The 17,486-nt window shown below is 38.9% G+C and overlaps 1 protein-coding gene across 1 annotated transcript in view; it reads left to right on the top strand.

Annotated features, from left to right (window-relative positions):
• The window catches only part of PTPN13 (protein tyrosine phosphatase non-receptor type 13), a 206,378-nt gene that overhangs the window by 31,587 nt on the left and 157,305 nt on the right, over window positions 1-17,486 (top strand). The window contains exon 2 of the mRNA XM_036763757.1: window positions 4,220-4,339. Coding sequence (XP_036619652.1) covers window positions 4,225-4,339 — 115 coding nt within the window. The 5' untranslated portion in view covers window positions 4,220-4,224. The remainder of the gene's footprint in view (window positions 1-4,219; window positions 4,340-17,486) is intronic.

Below are 17,486 nucleotides of genomic sequence, written 5' to 3'. Positions count from 1 at the left end.
TTCCCTTCCCAGTTTGATTTTTTTTTCTTTCTTCTAATTAAAGGGGCCATCCCTTGACTCACTTATTTAAGAGGCCTATTCACTGAATGGGCATTACTTCACTCAAAGTGAGAACCTTAAAAGGCCCTAGCCTGAAAGGGCCAGGGTCTCCTATTACTTCCTAGGCCATCTCCATTCGTCCTGATGAATATCAATCCACTGGATCCAGATGGCTCTGGAGGAGAAAGTGAGGCTGGTGATCTTTCCCAGCCCTCCCTTGCTCAAATCAAAGTCAACTGCAAGTCACATCTTTGTTTTCCTGATGTCATGGTTCTCTTCGAAAACAAAGGACAAATACAACAACAACTACAATTTGTTCAGCCATTCCCAATTTATAATCACTTCCTATCCAATCCTTCTTGTCTGCTTCAGATTGTTGTTTGTCCTTCATTTTCAAAACAGACCATGACATCAGGGAGGTGATGCCATGACTTGCAAGTGAATTAGATTTAAGTGAGGGAGGGCTGTGCAAAGAAACCAGCTTCACTCTCTCCTCTGGAGTCATCTGGGTCCAGTGCCCAGATATGGATTAGGATGACTAGAGATGGCCCTGCCCACTTGAGATAAGGTTCATCTGATGCCCTATCCTCCCTATTCCTTCCTCCATGTTTATGTACTTCTTTTAACCCAGTTTTTTCCACAGAATTCACACATAGAAAATTCTACCCCCTTTTTTTGTCCTTCCTACAATGATATATTCCTTTTTCTGTCTTTTCCCTTCTTCAGATCCTTGGAAGAGAACCTATCTACCCCTATTTTTTTTGTTTAACTCTCTTAATACCCTTTAACATCATCAAGGTTGTGAAAGGATACTTTTTTCTTCAACTCCAATGAGAATGTTTTTTTAAATACACACACATACGTGTCTGTGTGTGTGTGTATGTGTGTATATATATATATATATATATATATATATATATATATATACACATAGCTTCTAGTTATTAAAAATTGCTTTTCTAGTTTTTTTTAATATTCTTATATTTGTATTTCAAAATTACTGTTAAGTGCTGGTATTCTAATCAAAACATCTTCAAGGTCTTCTATTAAAAATCTGTTTCCCCCACTTTTCTTGTAGCCTTACATTTACAGGGTGCCATCCTTCGCAAGCTCATCTCTTTTTGCCTTTTGGAATATTGTGTTCCAAACTCTCCTCTTTTGTATAGAGAAGCTTATAGGTCTTGTATGATCCTGGCTGTGATCCTTTAATACTTGAATTACTTCTTCCTCAGTGCTTATTGAATTTTTTCTTAGATAGTTGGTTTACTTGGATAGATGGTGCTCTAGATTTGGGTTATGATAGTTCTTGGACTTCTGAAACCTTCTGAGGTGTCTTTCATGAGGCGATTAGTGGATATTTTCCTATATTTTGCCTTCCAATTCTAATAGCTATGGACAGTTTTTATGTATACCTTATTGAAATAGCATCTTATTTTTAAAAAAAAATCATTATTTTCAAATAGTCCAATGATTGTTATCTCTTAAAGTATCTCTTCTACCTTTTCTCCTGGTCAGTTTTTTTTTTATATCAGATCTCATACTTTTTCCAATTTTTTTAATCACAAAAGATTAAAAAGTTCTAATTTCTTATTAATCATAATTCCACCCATCCTAGTTTTCAGGGAGCCTGTTACGTGGCTTTTTATTCTGCTTCCAATTCTTTCCTCCAGAGCTTTTATTTCATTTCTTATCTCTGGTTTCTTTTCTTCTATGTATTCATGTTATTCATGTTATCTTTTTGGAAAATAATATTTTTTCCTTTGAGTCTTGGCTTCCAGTTGTTACAGAATGATTCTCTTTTTGAAGAGATTCTTTAGATTTGCAATATTTTTTTTATACTGGTTCCTTTCTTCTTTGATTTACTCACCTTTTCAATTTTATTTCCTGAATTGTGACTTTGTGTCAAGATCTGGGCTCAGCACTCTGCTGTGCTCGTGGATGGGGTAGTTAGCCTTACTCTCTCTCAAGAGTCCCTTAATTTCCTGTGCTTATCTCCCTCTGCTAGCGTTAGGCCCTCCTAAGATCATTGAGATTCAGAGAACTGAATCATCAGGCCCCCCACTCTAATTCGTCTTAGGATAACATGCTGTTAACTACTTTGTTGCTCTTACTGCTGATTGCACACTGGCCTGCACTGGTTTCCAGGCTTTGAATTTTGTACAGATAGATGTTTGTGGCTCTTTTCAGGTCATACTGGGAAGCTGAGGACTCTTACCTTTGTTGGCACTGTCTTTGTTGGTATCCTAGTTTCACATCGGCTGTGGGATGTTGGATGACTTTTTGGGGGTAGTTCTAAGGGTAGAAGAAGTCATTGTTGTTTCTTCTTTGGATTTCTTGATCACTGTTCTCTGTAGTATGGATTTTGGGCTTTCATTGGAGTAGGTGTGTAGGTGCTGGCAGCTTGTTCAGTCAGCTAACTTGGCTGGAAGTAGATAAATATACTTTGAAGAGGTTATGTCTAAATTCTTCATGTATAAAATGCCTAGAATTTTCCTGCATCATTGGGCCAATCTTTTACCTTTCTTGAGATTTGGTTTCTTCATCTGTAAGATCAGAGGACTTCTAACATCCCCTTCTATCTAGATCTATGATCCTGTAGTCCTCTTCTTTGTCACACTGTGGCTTAAAATATATGTATGTGTGTATACATAAATACATAAATACATATGTGTATATACACATATATACGTGTGCGTATACACAGAGAGATCAATCTTGTTTCACCAAAAACAAAGGAAAAAACCATTCCCATACTACTATAGCCATTTACTCACAACTATTTGCGTGTAAAAAGTGCCTTAAGAAGCTTTTAGCTTACTGTGTTCTCTTTTTGATCTGCTTGACCTGCTTCTCTGTGTATACACATAACTTTTTTTTTGTTTTAAAAATGTTTGTTGTCATTGTCAATGTTCTTTTAGTTTTGTTTGCTTTGCATTATTTCAAGGTTTTCATTTTGATTTTGTTTGTGTGTGTGTGTATGTGTGTGTTTATTTATAATTTTAGTGGTACATATTTGGTTACCTTGATAGCTCATCATTTATATAGTCATTCTCAAACCTTTGAAAGTATGTAATCCTGTTTTTCCTTGGTTTAATGAGAACATTTCTTTTTTTTATGTTTTAACATTTGTTTTTTTGTTTGTTTGTTTGTTTTTGCTTTTTGGCAGGGCAGTTGGGGTTAAGTGACTTGCCCAAGGTCACACAGCTAGTACATGGGTCAAGTGTCTGAGGCTGGATTTGAACTCAGGTCCTCCTGACTCCAGGGCCGGTGCTCTGACTGCAACACCTAGCTGCCCCATGTTTTAACATTTGTAACTTAGCACTACATAAAAGAGCATTTCTATATACAAAGTAGGTTAGAAAAAGGATTGTATGTGAAAATGTGAATACTATGTAGTTTACTTTTCCTTTTAAGTATATAGTAAGTTCAGTATATAACTTTCAAAACTGTCCTTCCTGATTGTGTCTTCTTTTCTTCTTTCTGCTCTTTTCATTGCAGTACAAAAATACTTGAATGTTTCTTTTTTCATTTTCTGGTTGTTTTTTTGTTGGTTTTTTTTTGTTTTTTTTTTTTTTTTGGTAATCCTAAAGCTAACTCATTTCCTGTTACTCCTTCAAATTAAAAAAAGAAGGAAAAAAACCAAAACCTTAGTAACAAATACCCATAACCAAGCAAAACGAATTCAGTGGGAATGGTAATGTGTTGCTCTAGGTTTCAAGTAGATGCTCTGTACCATCTGTGTAACATTTGTTTCATAAGCCTATTATACAGAGGCTATAGTTATTGTTACTGTAGCTTTAAGAGCCAAATGGGATGTTGTAGAAATGGCAGTTTTTAGTTTGAGGAGAATGGTAATGATTGAGGGAAGCTAAAGATAACTTTTTCTGGTATAATTAGAGAGAACCTTGAGAAGACCAAGAGAAAGATGATGGGGAGGCCTTTTATTTTATTATTTTTTGATGGTATTTCTGGGGCAAATTTCAAATGGTTTTTAGGCTCTTTTGTGGGAGATCCATAAGTTGTATAATTATACTTTCCATTATGTTTTTATGTTGGTTTTTGATGTTTAATTAGATTTGGAATTTTGGTGATTCAATGGCTTACTTTATAGAGCTTTGACTTATAAAAAGATAATGCAATTGAATGGCAATTGTGAAGATTCTCTATTTTTTTTCCCTAGATAATATGCATGTGTCATTAGCTGAGGCCTTGGAGGTTCGGGGAGGACCACTGCAAGAGGAAGAGATATGGGCCGTATTAAGTCAAAGTGCAGAAAGTCTTCAAGAATTATTCAGAAAAGGTATTCTTTATTTATCAAATGTCATTGTTTTGTTGCTGCCTTTTGTTTTTTTATTCCACTGTCATTTCTTTCTTATCCAACTGAACGCTGAATTGTGACAAATAAAAATGGTAGAGCAAAGCCATCTGACAAAATAACTAGGTTGGATAGCTTAGACAACAACCTTTAGCCTTCAGTGTTCTATTTAAAGGAGGCAAGTGAGTTTAATAATTTATCAAACATAATTTGTTTCTCTTGCTATTGATGATATTTTGGAGTTTTATTGCATCATATTCATTTCCAAATACATGCCTTCCCTTCTACCCAGCAAGTCATTCCTTCTAAAAGAGATTAAAAAAGAAAACACCCACAGTTCAGCAAAACTAACCAACACACTTCATGTGTGAAAATATATACAATTTTCCACCTCAATTATCTTTTATCTCTACAAAAAGCATGAGAAACTCTATATTTTCTTCTGGGGCCAATCTTAGCTATTACTCAGAATTCAATTTTGTTCTGTTTTATCTTTCTGTTTACATTGTTATATTCATGGTGAATGTTGCTTTCTTGGTTCTTCTTACTTTACTTGGCATCAGTTCATAAAAGTTTTTCCACATCAAGCATATTTTTTTGTAAATAATTTAAAGAACAATTATGAAACCAAGGATTAGTCATTCTTATTACTCTAAAAATATATAACCCAACCTCTATAGATTTGCATTGGAAAAGTCCTGGATCACGGAAAAAATTTGGCCTTTATCTAACTCTTTTAGATTTTTGAAGTGCTTTGCAATAACCTTGAGAAGTGGGTATTATTATTATCTGTATTTTACACATGAGAAAACTGGTTTTGTTTTTTCCTCTTTGTGTTTCTGTCGTGTACATAGCACATAAGAGGTACCTAATAAATGCTAGTTGACTCGTTGATTGAGGCAGACAGAGAGTAAGTGATTTGCTCTGGGTCACATAGTCTAGTAAGTGTCAGAGGCTGAATTTAAAATTGTCTTTCTGACTCTAGATCCAGCATTCTATCTACTGTGCCTCCTAGCTGCCTCTCTGGAAGGCTTTTTATGCTTAATGTTCCCATATATACATGAGTGTGATGGAAAATCTCAATAAGAAACATAGCCTTGGAAGCAAAAAACAGGGCTTCCTAAGATGCTAAATGCAATGCTGAAGGATGCCACGTAAGTTTGGCATACGAGACAACTAGGTCTAGATGCTAGCATAGGATAGACACTTTTTTAAATGCCAAGATTCATCAAGACTAGAACTAACTTGTGAAGATGATGTTAATTGAACAGATCAATAAGTAGTTAGTCCAGGACTTCCTGCAGTTCAGAGCAATGGTGATCTCCATGTTGGTAGATCCTAGACCATGAGGTCTCAGGGATCAATCTTTCAGGCCAAATAGAACACTATCTTCTTTAACCAGTGTAGCATACTCAGGACCCAAAAGTGGCAGCAAAGTGAAAATACAGTATGACTTGGGGTCAGAGTAGATATACATAAGGGCCTATACCCAGAGCTGATAATGCCTTATTGTATATTAGATAGTGCTTTATTGTTTACCAAGAGTTTTCATGTACATCGTAAATTTTGATTCTCATAGAAATAGGAAACAGGTTCTGGGAAGGATTGAGGCTTCCCCCAAACTTGAAAGAAGATCCAGTAAATGTTCAATTCATTTTGCCAATTATTTATTTTAAAGTATCTGTACTACATGTAAGGCACTGGTCTATGTACTGGTGATATAAAAAGAAAACAACTGAATTGAGAATAGAGTTAAAAAAAATAATTAGATATGGGAATCATTCATATAAGGATGATAATTTAAACCCATGAGAACTGATGAGATCACTGAGAAAGAGTATAGACAGAGAAGAGACGAGGGGCTAGAACAAAGCCATGATGGATTCTTGTGCTTGATGGGTAAGATGGAAGATGATCTTGCAATGGAGACTGTCAAGTGATCAGATATAGAGGAGGGGAACCAAGCCAGAGCTGGTGGAGGGAGAAGTCAAAGGAAGAGAGATAATCAAAGTGGATGGGTGGAGTAACAGTGTCAGAGTCAGTGTCAGAGAAGTCAAATAGAATGAGGACTGTGAAAATACCATTGTATTTTATAGTTAAGAGATCATTGGTAACAATGATTTCTAGAAAATTCCCATTTTAATGTGTGCTAAATTTAGAATATAAAAAGAAAGGACTTTATATGTAAAGATATATATATTTATATCTTTATATTTATATATAAAAAGAAAGTCCCCTGCACAGCAAGGATATAAAATCAGTCAATTGGAAAGACAAATACTGAGCCTGAAGCTGAATACTTTGGCCACATGATGAGAAGACAAGACTCATTGGAAAAGACCCCGATGTTGGGAAAGATTGAAGGCAAAAAGAAAAGGGGACAGCAGAGGAGGAGTTGGATAGATAATGTTCCAGAAATAACGAACATCAGCCTGGATAGACATCAGGAGTTAGTGGAGGATAGAAGGGCCTGGCGTGCTGTGGTTCATGAGGTCAAGAAGAGTCGGACATGACTGAATGACTCAACAACAACAACAACAAAGAATTTTAGATCATTGGATCCTACTTATCTTCCTTCCTGACCTTGGAAAAACCGTTCTCCAAGAATCTAAAATTCTTATCCTCTTATTTCCACTTTCTCTATTATAAACTCGGAGAGAGAATGGTCTTTACCACCCAAAGTTTTTGGCATTTTTATCCTAGCAACAGTTTTTCCAATTTGGTGATAATGAGATCCAAAATAGAATTACCGGCTCTCGGTTTTTCTGCTTTTTGAAAGAGGAAATTTTAATTAAGATGAGTCAGGAAGTCATAAGATACCCTCTGTTGACAGGTACACAGCTATAGCAGAGGATTGGATCATCAACCCTCCACCCCCACCCCCACCCCCCATCATGCTTGTATCCTACCTTTTTGATAGGCTTGTGATCTGTTTTCCGAGTTAATCACCTGTATGAGCATTTCAATGACAAAATGACTTCTATTTCTTCCTCCTCTCATCTTTACTGAGATGATTTCCACGATCCTTTTTGTCTCAGATTCTTGGATTTCCTCACATGATCATATTTTTAAAATGCCACACCGTTCTCCCTTTTACCTTTTCTGTTTGTTTTGAAGAAAATATATATACATACAGAGCTGTATTCCTATTATAGGTCCTGTCCTACCATGTTTCAATGATACCTATAAAATTAGAGTTGCATAATTCTGTCAGGACCTCTGGTTTATGAAGCTTATTAGGTGCTGACTTAATACCAGTCCTCTGATTAATTGGATGCTGAAATGAAGTGAGGTGTGCTCACAAGTCATTGGGCAGTTAACAAGAGGAAGTTAACTGCCCTAACTGAGCAAGAATATGCTACCAGGATTCAGTGGCCTTCCCCCCCATCACCATATGGAAACAGGTCTGGTCAGCAGAGCAGATAATGGTGATATACGTAGTCTTCAGAAATCTACTAAGTTAGAGGGGCCCTAACTTCATGTGGGAGGGACTTTTTATACTCTTTAGGTGAACAGGAAGCTTTGTTAAGGAAGGCAAGGGTCAGTCAAGGCCCAGGGACAGCTTTGTTGCCTTTCAGGGAAAACTAATCCCCATTAGAAGAAATGCGGGAATAGACCAGTTCCATGAATAACTGAGGACTTAGAGAGGGCCCCTATCATTTAATTGCTTACAGGGCTTTTACTACACCACCTTGTTGGCACAAGTAATACTAAGGGGAACCCATTGCCCCCTGCCAAAATCTTTGCTTTCTTCTCCCCACTTTGGAAAACCTAAGCCTCATATCTTTTTTTTTAGTTTTCAACTTCTATTTTTTATAAGATATTTCTCCTTCCCTCTCTTCCATCCCCCCTCCCCAAGACAGCATGCAATCTGATATAGGTTATACATGTGCAACCACGTTAAACATATTTCAGCGTAGTCATGTTATGAAAGAAGAAACAGAACAAAAGGGAAAAACCATGAAAAGCAAAAAAAATGATTTGTGTTCAGACACCATAGTTCTTTCTCTGGATATGAATAGTGTTTTCCATCATGAGTCTTTTGGAATTGTCTTAGATCATTGCATTGCTGAGAAGAGCTAAGTCAGTCATAGTTGATCCTCACACAATGTTGCTGTTACTGTGTACAATGTTTTTCTGGTTCTGCTCACTTCATTCAGCATCAGTTCATATAAGTCTTTCCAGGCTTTTCTGAAATCCACCTGCTGAGTCTCACATCTTAACAATCAAGTCCATGTGTGGGTTGATGCCATATCTCTGCAATTCACTGTAGGTTTCTTAATGAAAAGTAGTGACAGCCAGTGAGTTAGAGAAACACCAGAAATATCAGAGAAGCACTAGAAGTACCAGTATATAGCATAGATGATGACATCTGCAGCATGATCACAGGCTTCTTCTACTGATGTAAGGCAGTAATGATGAGGAGGGATCCCAGGAATGTCAAGGTCACAGTCAACAATTCTTTATCGTGAATCAGGGTATTCTGTAGGAAAGTGAATTTGTGGTCATAAGGCTCTTGCTTGCAACCTGTCTCCCATCAGGAGAGATCCTTTCACTTGGGTGTCCATCAGCACCAGTAGCTTCCCCTAGGCTGTCATTTCAAGGTCCTGAAACTAAAGATCTCTCTCCAGCTGCTAAATGAACCAAGCCTATTCACTTGTAGTGTTATGTTGGTTGTCTACCTTCTCCAGGATAGTCATCAGTGACCAGGGAATGCTGGACTTGGGGTTTTCTTCACCCTCCCAGGCATTGTCCTCCAGGACCTTCTGGGATAGCTATTCCATGTGGAGAAAACTCTTCATATATGACTAGGTGCCAGCATGCAGTATCTGGTCATCCAGTTGCTTCACCCTCCACATTTATGATGTCCTTCCTCCACTCTAACCATGATGTGAACCATGAGGCCATCTCCTCCCAATGCCAAATTTTAAGGTTGAGTGTGGTGCTGGTACCCTCTCAGATCAAGTTCAGTTTTGATTTTAATGAGGCACTTTTTTTTTCTTTTTTTAAAAATTGTTTTATCATTTAATATTTTTTTAAATTTTCAACATCGATTTCCATAAGATTTTGAGTTACAAATTTTCTCCCCATTTCTACCTCCCACCCCCACCCCAAGATGGCATATATTCTGATTGCCCCTTTCCCCAATTTGCTCTCCCTTCTGTCACCCCACTCCCTTCCCAATCCCCTTATTTTCTTGTAAGGCAAGATGTATTTCTATACCCCATGGCTTGTATATCTCATTTCCCAGTTGCATGTAAAAAACAACTTTTTTTTAAGGCAAGCAATTCAGCATAGGCCACACATGTATCATTATGTGAAACACTTACATAACAGTCATGTTGTAAAAGACTAAATATATTTCCCTCCAACCTATACCGTCCCCCTTTATTCAGTTTTCTCCCTTGACCCTGTCCCTTTTCAAAAGTGTTTGCTTTTGATAACCTCCTCCCCTGATCTGACCTCCCTTCTATCATCCCCCCCTCTCTTATACCCTTCCCCTCTACTTTCTTGTAGGGTCAGATACCCAGTTGAGTGTGTATGTTATTCCTTAAGCCAACTCCATTGAGAGCAAGATTTGCTCATTCCTTTTCTCCTGCCCCCTCTTCCCTTTAATGAGGCACTCTTAAGTGATTGAACTGTTAACAAAATTTTCCTTAGCCCTAATATAACAAGGCTCTGCAGTAAGAATATGGTGGCGCTTAGCTTCCATATACATAGCCCCTTTCTTCATAATATGTGATCAGCAGGGCAGGTCTTTGGACATCTACCAAGTCAGAGGAACCTGGACTCCATGTAGGTGTGACTTTTTATGCCTTTGGGTGACCAAGAAGCATTATCCTTAGAAGCAGAAGGTTTGTAGAAGCTGAATCAAGGAAGGAAGGGGCCATTCACTTCGAGGGGAAAGCTTTGTTTGCCTTTGAGGTAATAGGAATCTATGTTGGTGGGGAGCGTAAGGAAGCATAGCCATAGAAAGCATAAGGAGAAAGAAATAAGAGGTGTGAGATTATCACAGGGGCCTTAAATGCCCAAACAGGGATGTTTGTATTTGATCCTGGAGGTAGTGGAAAACTATTGGAGTTTAAATAGGGCATCGATATAAGACTTGTACTTTAAGCAAACTATTTTGGCAGCCATGTAGAAGATGGATTGGGATGAGGAGAGATTTGTGTCATGGAGACCAATTAGGAAGCTATTGAGCAAGGGAAGATAGAATGGACACTGCTTGTCAACTGATCTGGATTCCAAATTTGGACACTAACAGAGTCTTCAGCTGACCCCCAGGGCAAGTGGATTAACCAGTCTCAGTTTCCTTATCTGCAAAGTGGGTGGAATAATTGCACCTACCTCCCAGGTTGTGAGGATCAAACTTGATTACATTTGTCTAGTGTTTTTGCCTAAGTTAAAGAGCTATATAGGTGCTTACTAGGACTAGGAGGGAGACTGGGGCCAGATATCCAGATATGGAGTCATCTGCAAACCCGTGGGAATTGAGATCTGCTGGTGGGAGGGGGAGGTGCCTGTAAGTGTAGAAAGCTTTTCTAATGTAATGGATACTGGAAGTAACTTAAAGAATTTCATTGTATCTGCCCTTTAGGAAAATGTAGACCCACTATAACATTTTGGCTCATTCTGTTTTTGATATTCTTTGTAGAAACAGGATGGAAAAGAAGATTAAAAGAGATTCTCCCCTCCCTCCCCCCAAAAAAACTAACAACAACAAATCAAACCTTTTAGGAGTAACCTAGAGGTTTAATATATCAAAGCATTGAATGTGTGTACACATCTGAAGAGTTCTGTGAGGAGGGACCTAAGATGAGTGGGGAAAAAGAAACAAATCTCTTTTTTTTTTTTTTTTAATTTTCATTCCATTGAAAATGCTGTTGTTCTCCCCTCCCTGATCCCAGCTGCCAGGGTCCATTGGCTTACGAGAGATTAGTTACAAGAGAAATACTCAAAGATCATCAAATTGTCTCTGTCCGAAAAGCTCCACATTCCCTCATGCTGTCCTTTCCCCTTAAGAATCAGTTTTTCTGAAGCACATTGTTTGCATTTGTCAGCGTTGTTTGCCAACAAAACAAGGGTTTTGTTATAAGCTGTACGGTCTGGAATTTCTTCAGGAGTCTGGTAGTTAACACAATAAAATAAAAACTACTAGATGCCTCACTGATCTGAAGCCATTACAGAATTCCAGTGGTTTTGAAGTATTGCTTGGATATGTTTATTTTTAATTAGATTTTTTATTTTTAGTTTACAACACTTAGTTTTACATGTTCTTGAGTTTCAAGTTTTCTTCCCTTCCTCTCCTCCCCCCTCCTCCCCCAAGACAGCGTGCAGTCTGATATAGATTCCACATAAACCTTAGCATTAAACTTATTTACACAATAGTATGACCTGTTCTTGATGACTCCATCCTAGCTCTTTGTTATCACTGCTTTCTTTACCTAGAGAGATATTCATTAACCATCACATTAATAGTATTTTCTAGAATTTTGTCAAGAATCAAAGCCAAGTTCAATGGTCCATTATTTGCGAACCGTATTCTCTTCCCTTTTTTGAAAATCAGATTAACATTTGCCCTTTTCCAGTCTTGTGGTACCATACCCATTTCCACAGTCTTACAAAGGTGTCCAAGAATGATCTTCTTACTAACTCAGTTTGGTCCACATTGACCCCAGCTCTTCTGCCCACGTATGTGAGGTAGATCCTTTTTTCTCTTTGTGTACTTCTAATTCCCTTTAAATATTCAAATGTTTACAGCTGAGTCTGCTTCAATTTGATAAACAATTTCAGTTCAACCACATCACTCACTGAAGCAGGCATACTTGGTCAGGCAAGTTCATTTTCCCTCACTAAAACAAAATGGATGTCTGAATATTGCCTTACCTTAAAATACTTCTGTCATTTCTTTTTAAGTTAAAGCTGTGATTCCAATCCACAAAGGGGCAGGAACATGCCACCAGGGGTGGTATCGAAACTGCTGCTATTACTGCTTCTTTCTCCAATCTGGAAAACTCAAAGTGCGGTTCAGTGTTCAGGGTTTCTGGATTTTCTGGAACTCCTTTTCATGCTTCTCTTGATTCTTGTGTTTGAAAGTCAAATTTTCTATTCAGTTCTGGTCTTTTCACTGAGAAAGCTTTAAAGTCCTCTATTTTATTGAAAATCCATATTTTGCCTTGGAACATGATACTCAGTTTTGCTGGGTAGGTGATTCTAGGTTTTAATCCTAGCTCCATTGACCTCCGGAATATCGCATTTGCATTCCAAGCCCTTCGATCTCTTAATGTAGAAGCTGCCAGATCTTGGGTTATTCTGATTGGGTTTCCACAATACTCAAATTGTTTCTTTCTGGCAGCTTGCAGTATTTTCTCCTTGATCTGGGAGCTCTGGAATTTGATGACAATATTCCTAGGAGATTTCTTTTTGGGATCTATTTGAGGAGGTGACAGATGGATTCTTTCAATTTCTATTTTGCCCTGTGGCTCTAGAATATCAGGGCAGTTCTCCTTGATAATGTCTTGAAAGATGGTATCTAGGCTCTTTTTTTGATCATGGCTTTCAGGTAGTCCAATAATTTTTAAATTATCTCTCCTGGATCTATTTTCCAGGTCAGTGGTTTTTCCAAGGAGATATTTCACATTGTCTTCCATTTTTTCACTCCTTTGGTTCTGTTTTATAATATCCTGATTTCTCATAAAGTCACTAGCTTCCACTTGCTCCAGTCTAACTTTTAAAGTAGTATTTTCTTCAGTGGTCTTTTGGACCTCCTTTTCTATTTGACTAATTCTGCCTTTCAAGGCATTCTTCTCCTCATTGGCTTTTTGGAGCTCTTTTGCCATTTGAGTTAGTCTGTTTTTTAAGGTGTTGTTTTCTTCAGTGTATTTTTCAGTATTTTTTTGGGTCTCCTTTAGCAAGTCATTGACTTGTTTTTCATGGTTTTCTCGCATCCTTCTCATTTCTCTTCCCAATTTTTCCTCTACTTCTCTAACTTGCTTTTCCAAATCCTTTTTGAGCTCTTCCATGGCCTGGGACCAGTTCCTGTTTTTCTTGGAGATTTCTGTTGTAGGCTCTTTGACTTTATTAATTTCTTCTGTCTGTATGTTTTGGTCTTCTTTGTCACCAAAGAAAGAATCCAAAGTCTGAGACTGAATCTGGGCGCGTTTTCGCTGCCTGGCCATATTCCCAGCCAACTAACTTGACCCTTGAGTTTTTCAGTGGGGTATGACTGCTTGTAGATTACAGAGTTCTATGTTCCACGTTTGGGGGGGAGGTGCCCGCTCTGCCACACCAGCACTGCTCCTTCCCCAAGAACCCCCAACCCGAACTGGGCTTAGATCTTCGGCAGGCTGTGCACCCCTGCTCTGATCCGCCACTTAATTCCTCCCACCAGGTGGGCCTGGAGCCAGAAGTAACAACAGCTGTAGCTGCCCCCGGGGCTGGAAGCCGAACCGTGAACTCCTTCCACTCCCGCAGCTTTTCCCACTAACCTTCTCCGAAGTCTTTGGTGTTTGTGGGTTGAGAAGTCTGGTAACTGCCGCAGCTCACTGATTCAGGGCGCTAGGGCCCCCTCCGCCCGGCTTCTGGTCTGGATGGTCCATGCCGCTCAGGCTGGGCTCTGCTCCACTACGTTCCCAGCTCCCAGCTCCGTGTGGGATAGACCTCACCCAGAGACCATCCAGGCTGTCCTGGGCTGGAGCCCTGTTTCCCTCTGCTGTTTTGTGGGTTCTGCCGTTCTAGAATTGGTTCAGAGCCATTTTTTATAAGTTTTTGGAGGGTCTCGGTACAGAGCTCACACTATTCCCTGCTTACCAGCCGCCATCTTGGCTCCGCCCCCCCTTGGATATGTTTAGATGTCAGGATTGTTCTCTTTTTCGGACAGAGTAAAAGAAGATTTAAGTAGCATTTTGCTCGTTGCTGTGAAAAATTCCTTAGAATTGAACAAGTAAAAAACTTGGAAACAAATTGAGAATGGTGTTAAAATTAAAAAAGAAAAAATATATGTGGCTTTTACCTCATCAAATTATGTTTTACTATATTTCATATTCTAAGAATAAGAATTCTAATAACCAGAAATCTCACGGTAAAAATAGCAGTTGTCTTATGAACTTTTAAACTAGAAATCTGAGAAATACTCCCCTTAAATACTTAATCTCCAGTGTCTTATATGTGGGGGATAGATTTGTCAGTCAGTCAACAAGCACTTTATTAAGCACCTAGGCATTCTACCAACTGTGCATACATACATGTGTGTACGGTCCTGAGTATAAAGCAAGCACTCAGTAAAACTGGTTGATTAGATTGTAAAGTTGATGTTTCAATTGTGACGAACTCTTCATGACCCCGTTTGGGGTTTCTTTGGCAAAAATACTGGAGTGATTTGCCATTTCCTTTGCCAGATCATTTTACAGATGAGGAAACTGAGGCAGACAGGGTTAAGTGACTTGCCCAGGGTCACACAGCTAGTAAGTGTCTCAGACTGGATCTCCCAAAGGACCTTTTGGATTCTAATTTTAGTATACTTGGAACTTTGAAATATCTTAAGTTCTGGACGCTGGGTATCTTTGTGAAAATTATAAAAATAAGATGCCCATTGTGATTTTTTGTGGACACCAGAAACCAGATTTCCCCCAAAATCAAGAAGTAGTGGTGATGAAGCGTGGCTCTGACAGTAGATAGCTTTTCGTTGGGTCCTAGGCCCTGGAGAGATGAGGAGGGGATAGAAAGGACTAAGCAGAGAACTGGAAAGAAAGTCAGGTAGACTTGCATTTCTTAAATTATTTCTTTTAATTACTTTTTTGGGAAAAAATTTTTTTAAATGAAAGGAAATGCTGTGAAACATTATCACATATTTTTCTCTTCATTCATGCTGAATTGAATCTGGATTTATAGTTTCTTCCCTTTAATCCAGGTGGTTTCCCCGGGAGGCCTATGGGACAGTGTCTATTAGATCAGCCTGACCCTGGCAGGCCCTAGTTGCATTGCAACTCAGTGACTTTGGCTGGAGTCTTCCAGGTCAGCTCACAGAGGCAGTTGTGATGAAACAAAGACAGCACTGGACTTGGAGTCAGTGACTGATGGAGGGAGGCCTTTGAGATCTCTCCAGGCTTCATAAGTGGGATGACAAGTGAAAGGATTGCAGAGGCCATCCAGCCTGACCCCATTTTATAGATGAAGAAACTGAGACCTAGGGAGGTTGTGATTTTTCCAAGCTCAAAAGAGCTTTGAACACAGACCCATGGCAGATGTCTTCCTTTACAGTATAGTCATCATTGTACAAATTGTTGTTCTTTACTTCGTCTCACTGCATCAGTTCCTACAGTCAAGTCCTCCTTGGCTTCTCTGAATCCACCCCTTTTGTCATTTCACAGGGATCAATAATATTCTGTTACATGCACATACGTTCATTTGTTCAGCTATTCCCCAACTGACGGGCATCCAATTTGTTTCTAGCTCTTTGCTGCTATAAATATGTTTTAGCTCTGCTGTCTAGCTCTCCAGAGGGGCAGAAGCAACTGAAGGCAGTGATGAGGTGTGTGTACTCATGCTAAGAGCAGTTTCCAAGATGCTGCATTTCCTGGTGGTGAGCTTATCCTAGAGAGGCTTGGCAGTTTTCTCCTATGCTTTTTGATAAGGCATCTCATTGGCGTTCTTTGAATCTGCTTCCTGCTCGTATCAACATAAGCTCCAGCAAAATCTTGCAAGAGATTTGGGTCGTTGGGGATTATTTGTTCACAATAGAAATAGTGTGGAATCGATGCTAATATTATGTTTCTAAATCTAGTTCTTTAGGGAAAAAAATAATACCCCTTCATTTTACAGATGAAGCCAAGAGGGGTTAAATAACCTTCTCAGGGTCATCCAGCTCATAGTGGCACATCAAGAAGTGCATGTGTGTCCTGTGCCGTGCTACTTCATAGACAGAGATCATTCACATTACCTTGACTTCTTGCTGTTTATGTGACCTGTGATCTCCCAGGGAGTAAACTATGAAAGCAGGTCTGCATCTGCTTGGCTACTTAGAGAGTTGCCCTGGGCACTAAGAGGTTAAGTGTTTTGCCTGGGGACACATTGACATATCTGGTAGAATTTAAACCCAAGTTTTCCCGACTATGAGGCCGGATCACTGTGTAAGATACCTTGACTATGCAGAAGTTAAAAAGAGAGTGCTTGTTTTACTTTTGTTAATAGGGGAACTGAAATGTTCTGTATAGAGTAGATACTACATGATAGCATTCCCCTGGTCTCTAACCTGGAGAGATGTCAGGACAGCCTATTCAGGGTGAATTGGCAATCCTGGCATTGGCCCCTGATTGGCCTTTGTCTGCCCCGAGCTAACTAGATGGGCAAAACAGACTTTCCATTAACCCCACAAGTCCAATATCTAACTCGATTAGCAGTCACTGTGAAACTTATAACAACCACCTTTGGACAGGTGAAAAACTAGTTACATTTATGACAAAGAGTGTTCTAAGTCATTCCTCTGAACAGAACTTTACAATCTAAGAAGGTACTAAATTCCATCAACTCTAGAGCCTAGTTGCTGATATTGCTTCATGAATATTTTCAGTGACATTTTATTACAGCTAACACTTACATAGTACCTACTATGTACCAGGCAGTGTGCTGCTTAAGTGCTTTATAAGTGATACCTTATTTGATCCTTATGGTAACTTTTTAAGATAGGTGGAAGGGCTGCAGAAGTTAGAGTTGCCTGGGGTCACAAAGCTAGGAAGTATTTGAGGCCAAATTTAAACAAAAGTCTGACTCCAGGTCTGGTACTTTTTCCGCTGTCTACCTACTTTTCATTTCTCTAACTCACAAGGAACACCTCCACCAAATCTTACCTTTTATGGAGGGTTATGAGTCAAAAGTCTCTCCCAGCTTGTAGGATTTCTATGCTTTTGCAGCTTTCAGAAATTAAGGTATTGTTAGTACATGATGCTGCTTCAGTGTTAGAGTTGGACGGGGGATATGCCCCTCCTGTGCTGCAGTCAGTACTGAGGGTTGATTTATTCTTCATTCTGTCCTTAATCCCATGTATATAGAGGCATCAAGGAAGAAATGCTCCATCTTATAGCCTAGTGTGTGCATTTGAGGAAACTATTTACCAATGTTGTCATCTTATGTCAAG

The sequence above is a fragment of the Trichosurus vulpecula genome, chromosome 6 (genome assembly GCF_011100635.1).
Source record: "Trichosurus vulpecula isolate mTriVul1 chromosome 6, mTriVul1.pri, whole genome shotgun sequence".
Lineage (NCBI taxonomy): Eukaryota > Metazoa > Chordata > Mammalia > Diprotodontia > Phalangeridae > Trichosurus > Trichosurus vulpecula.
The sequence above is the reverse complement of the archived record's forward strand: the minus strand, read 5'-3'. Positions and strand labels throughout refer to the sequence as shown.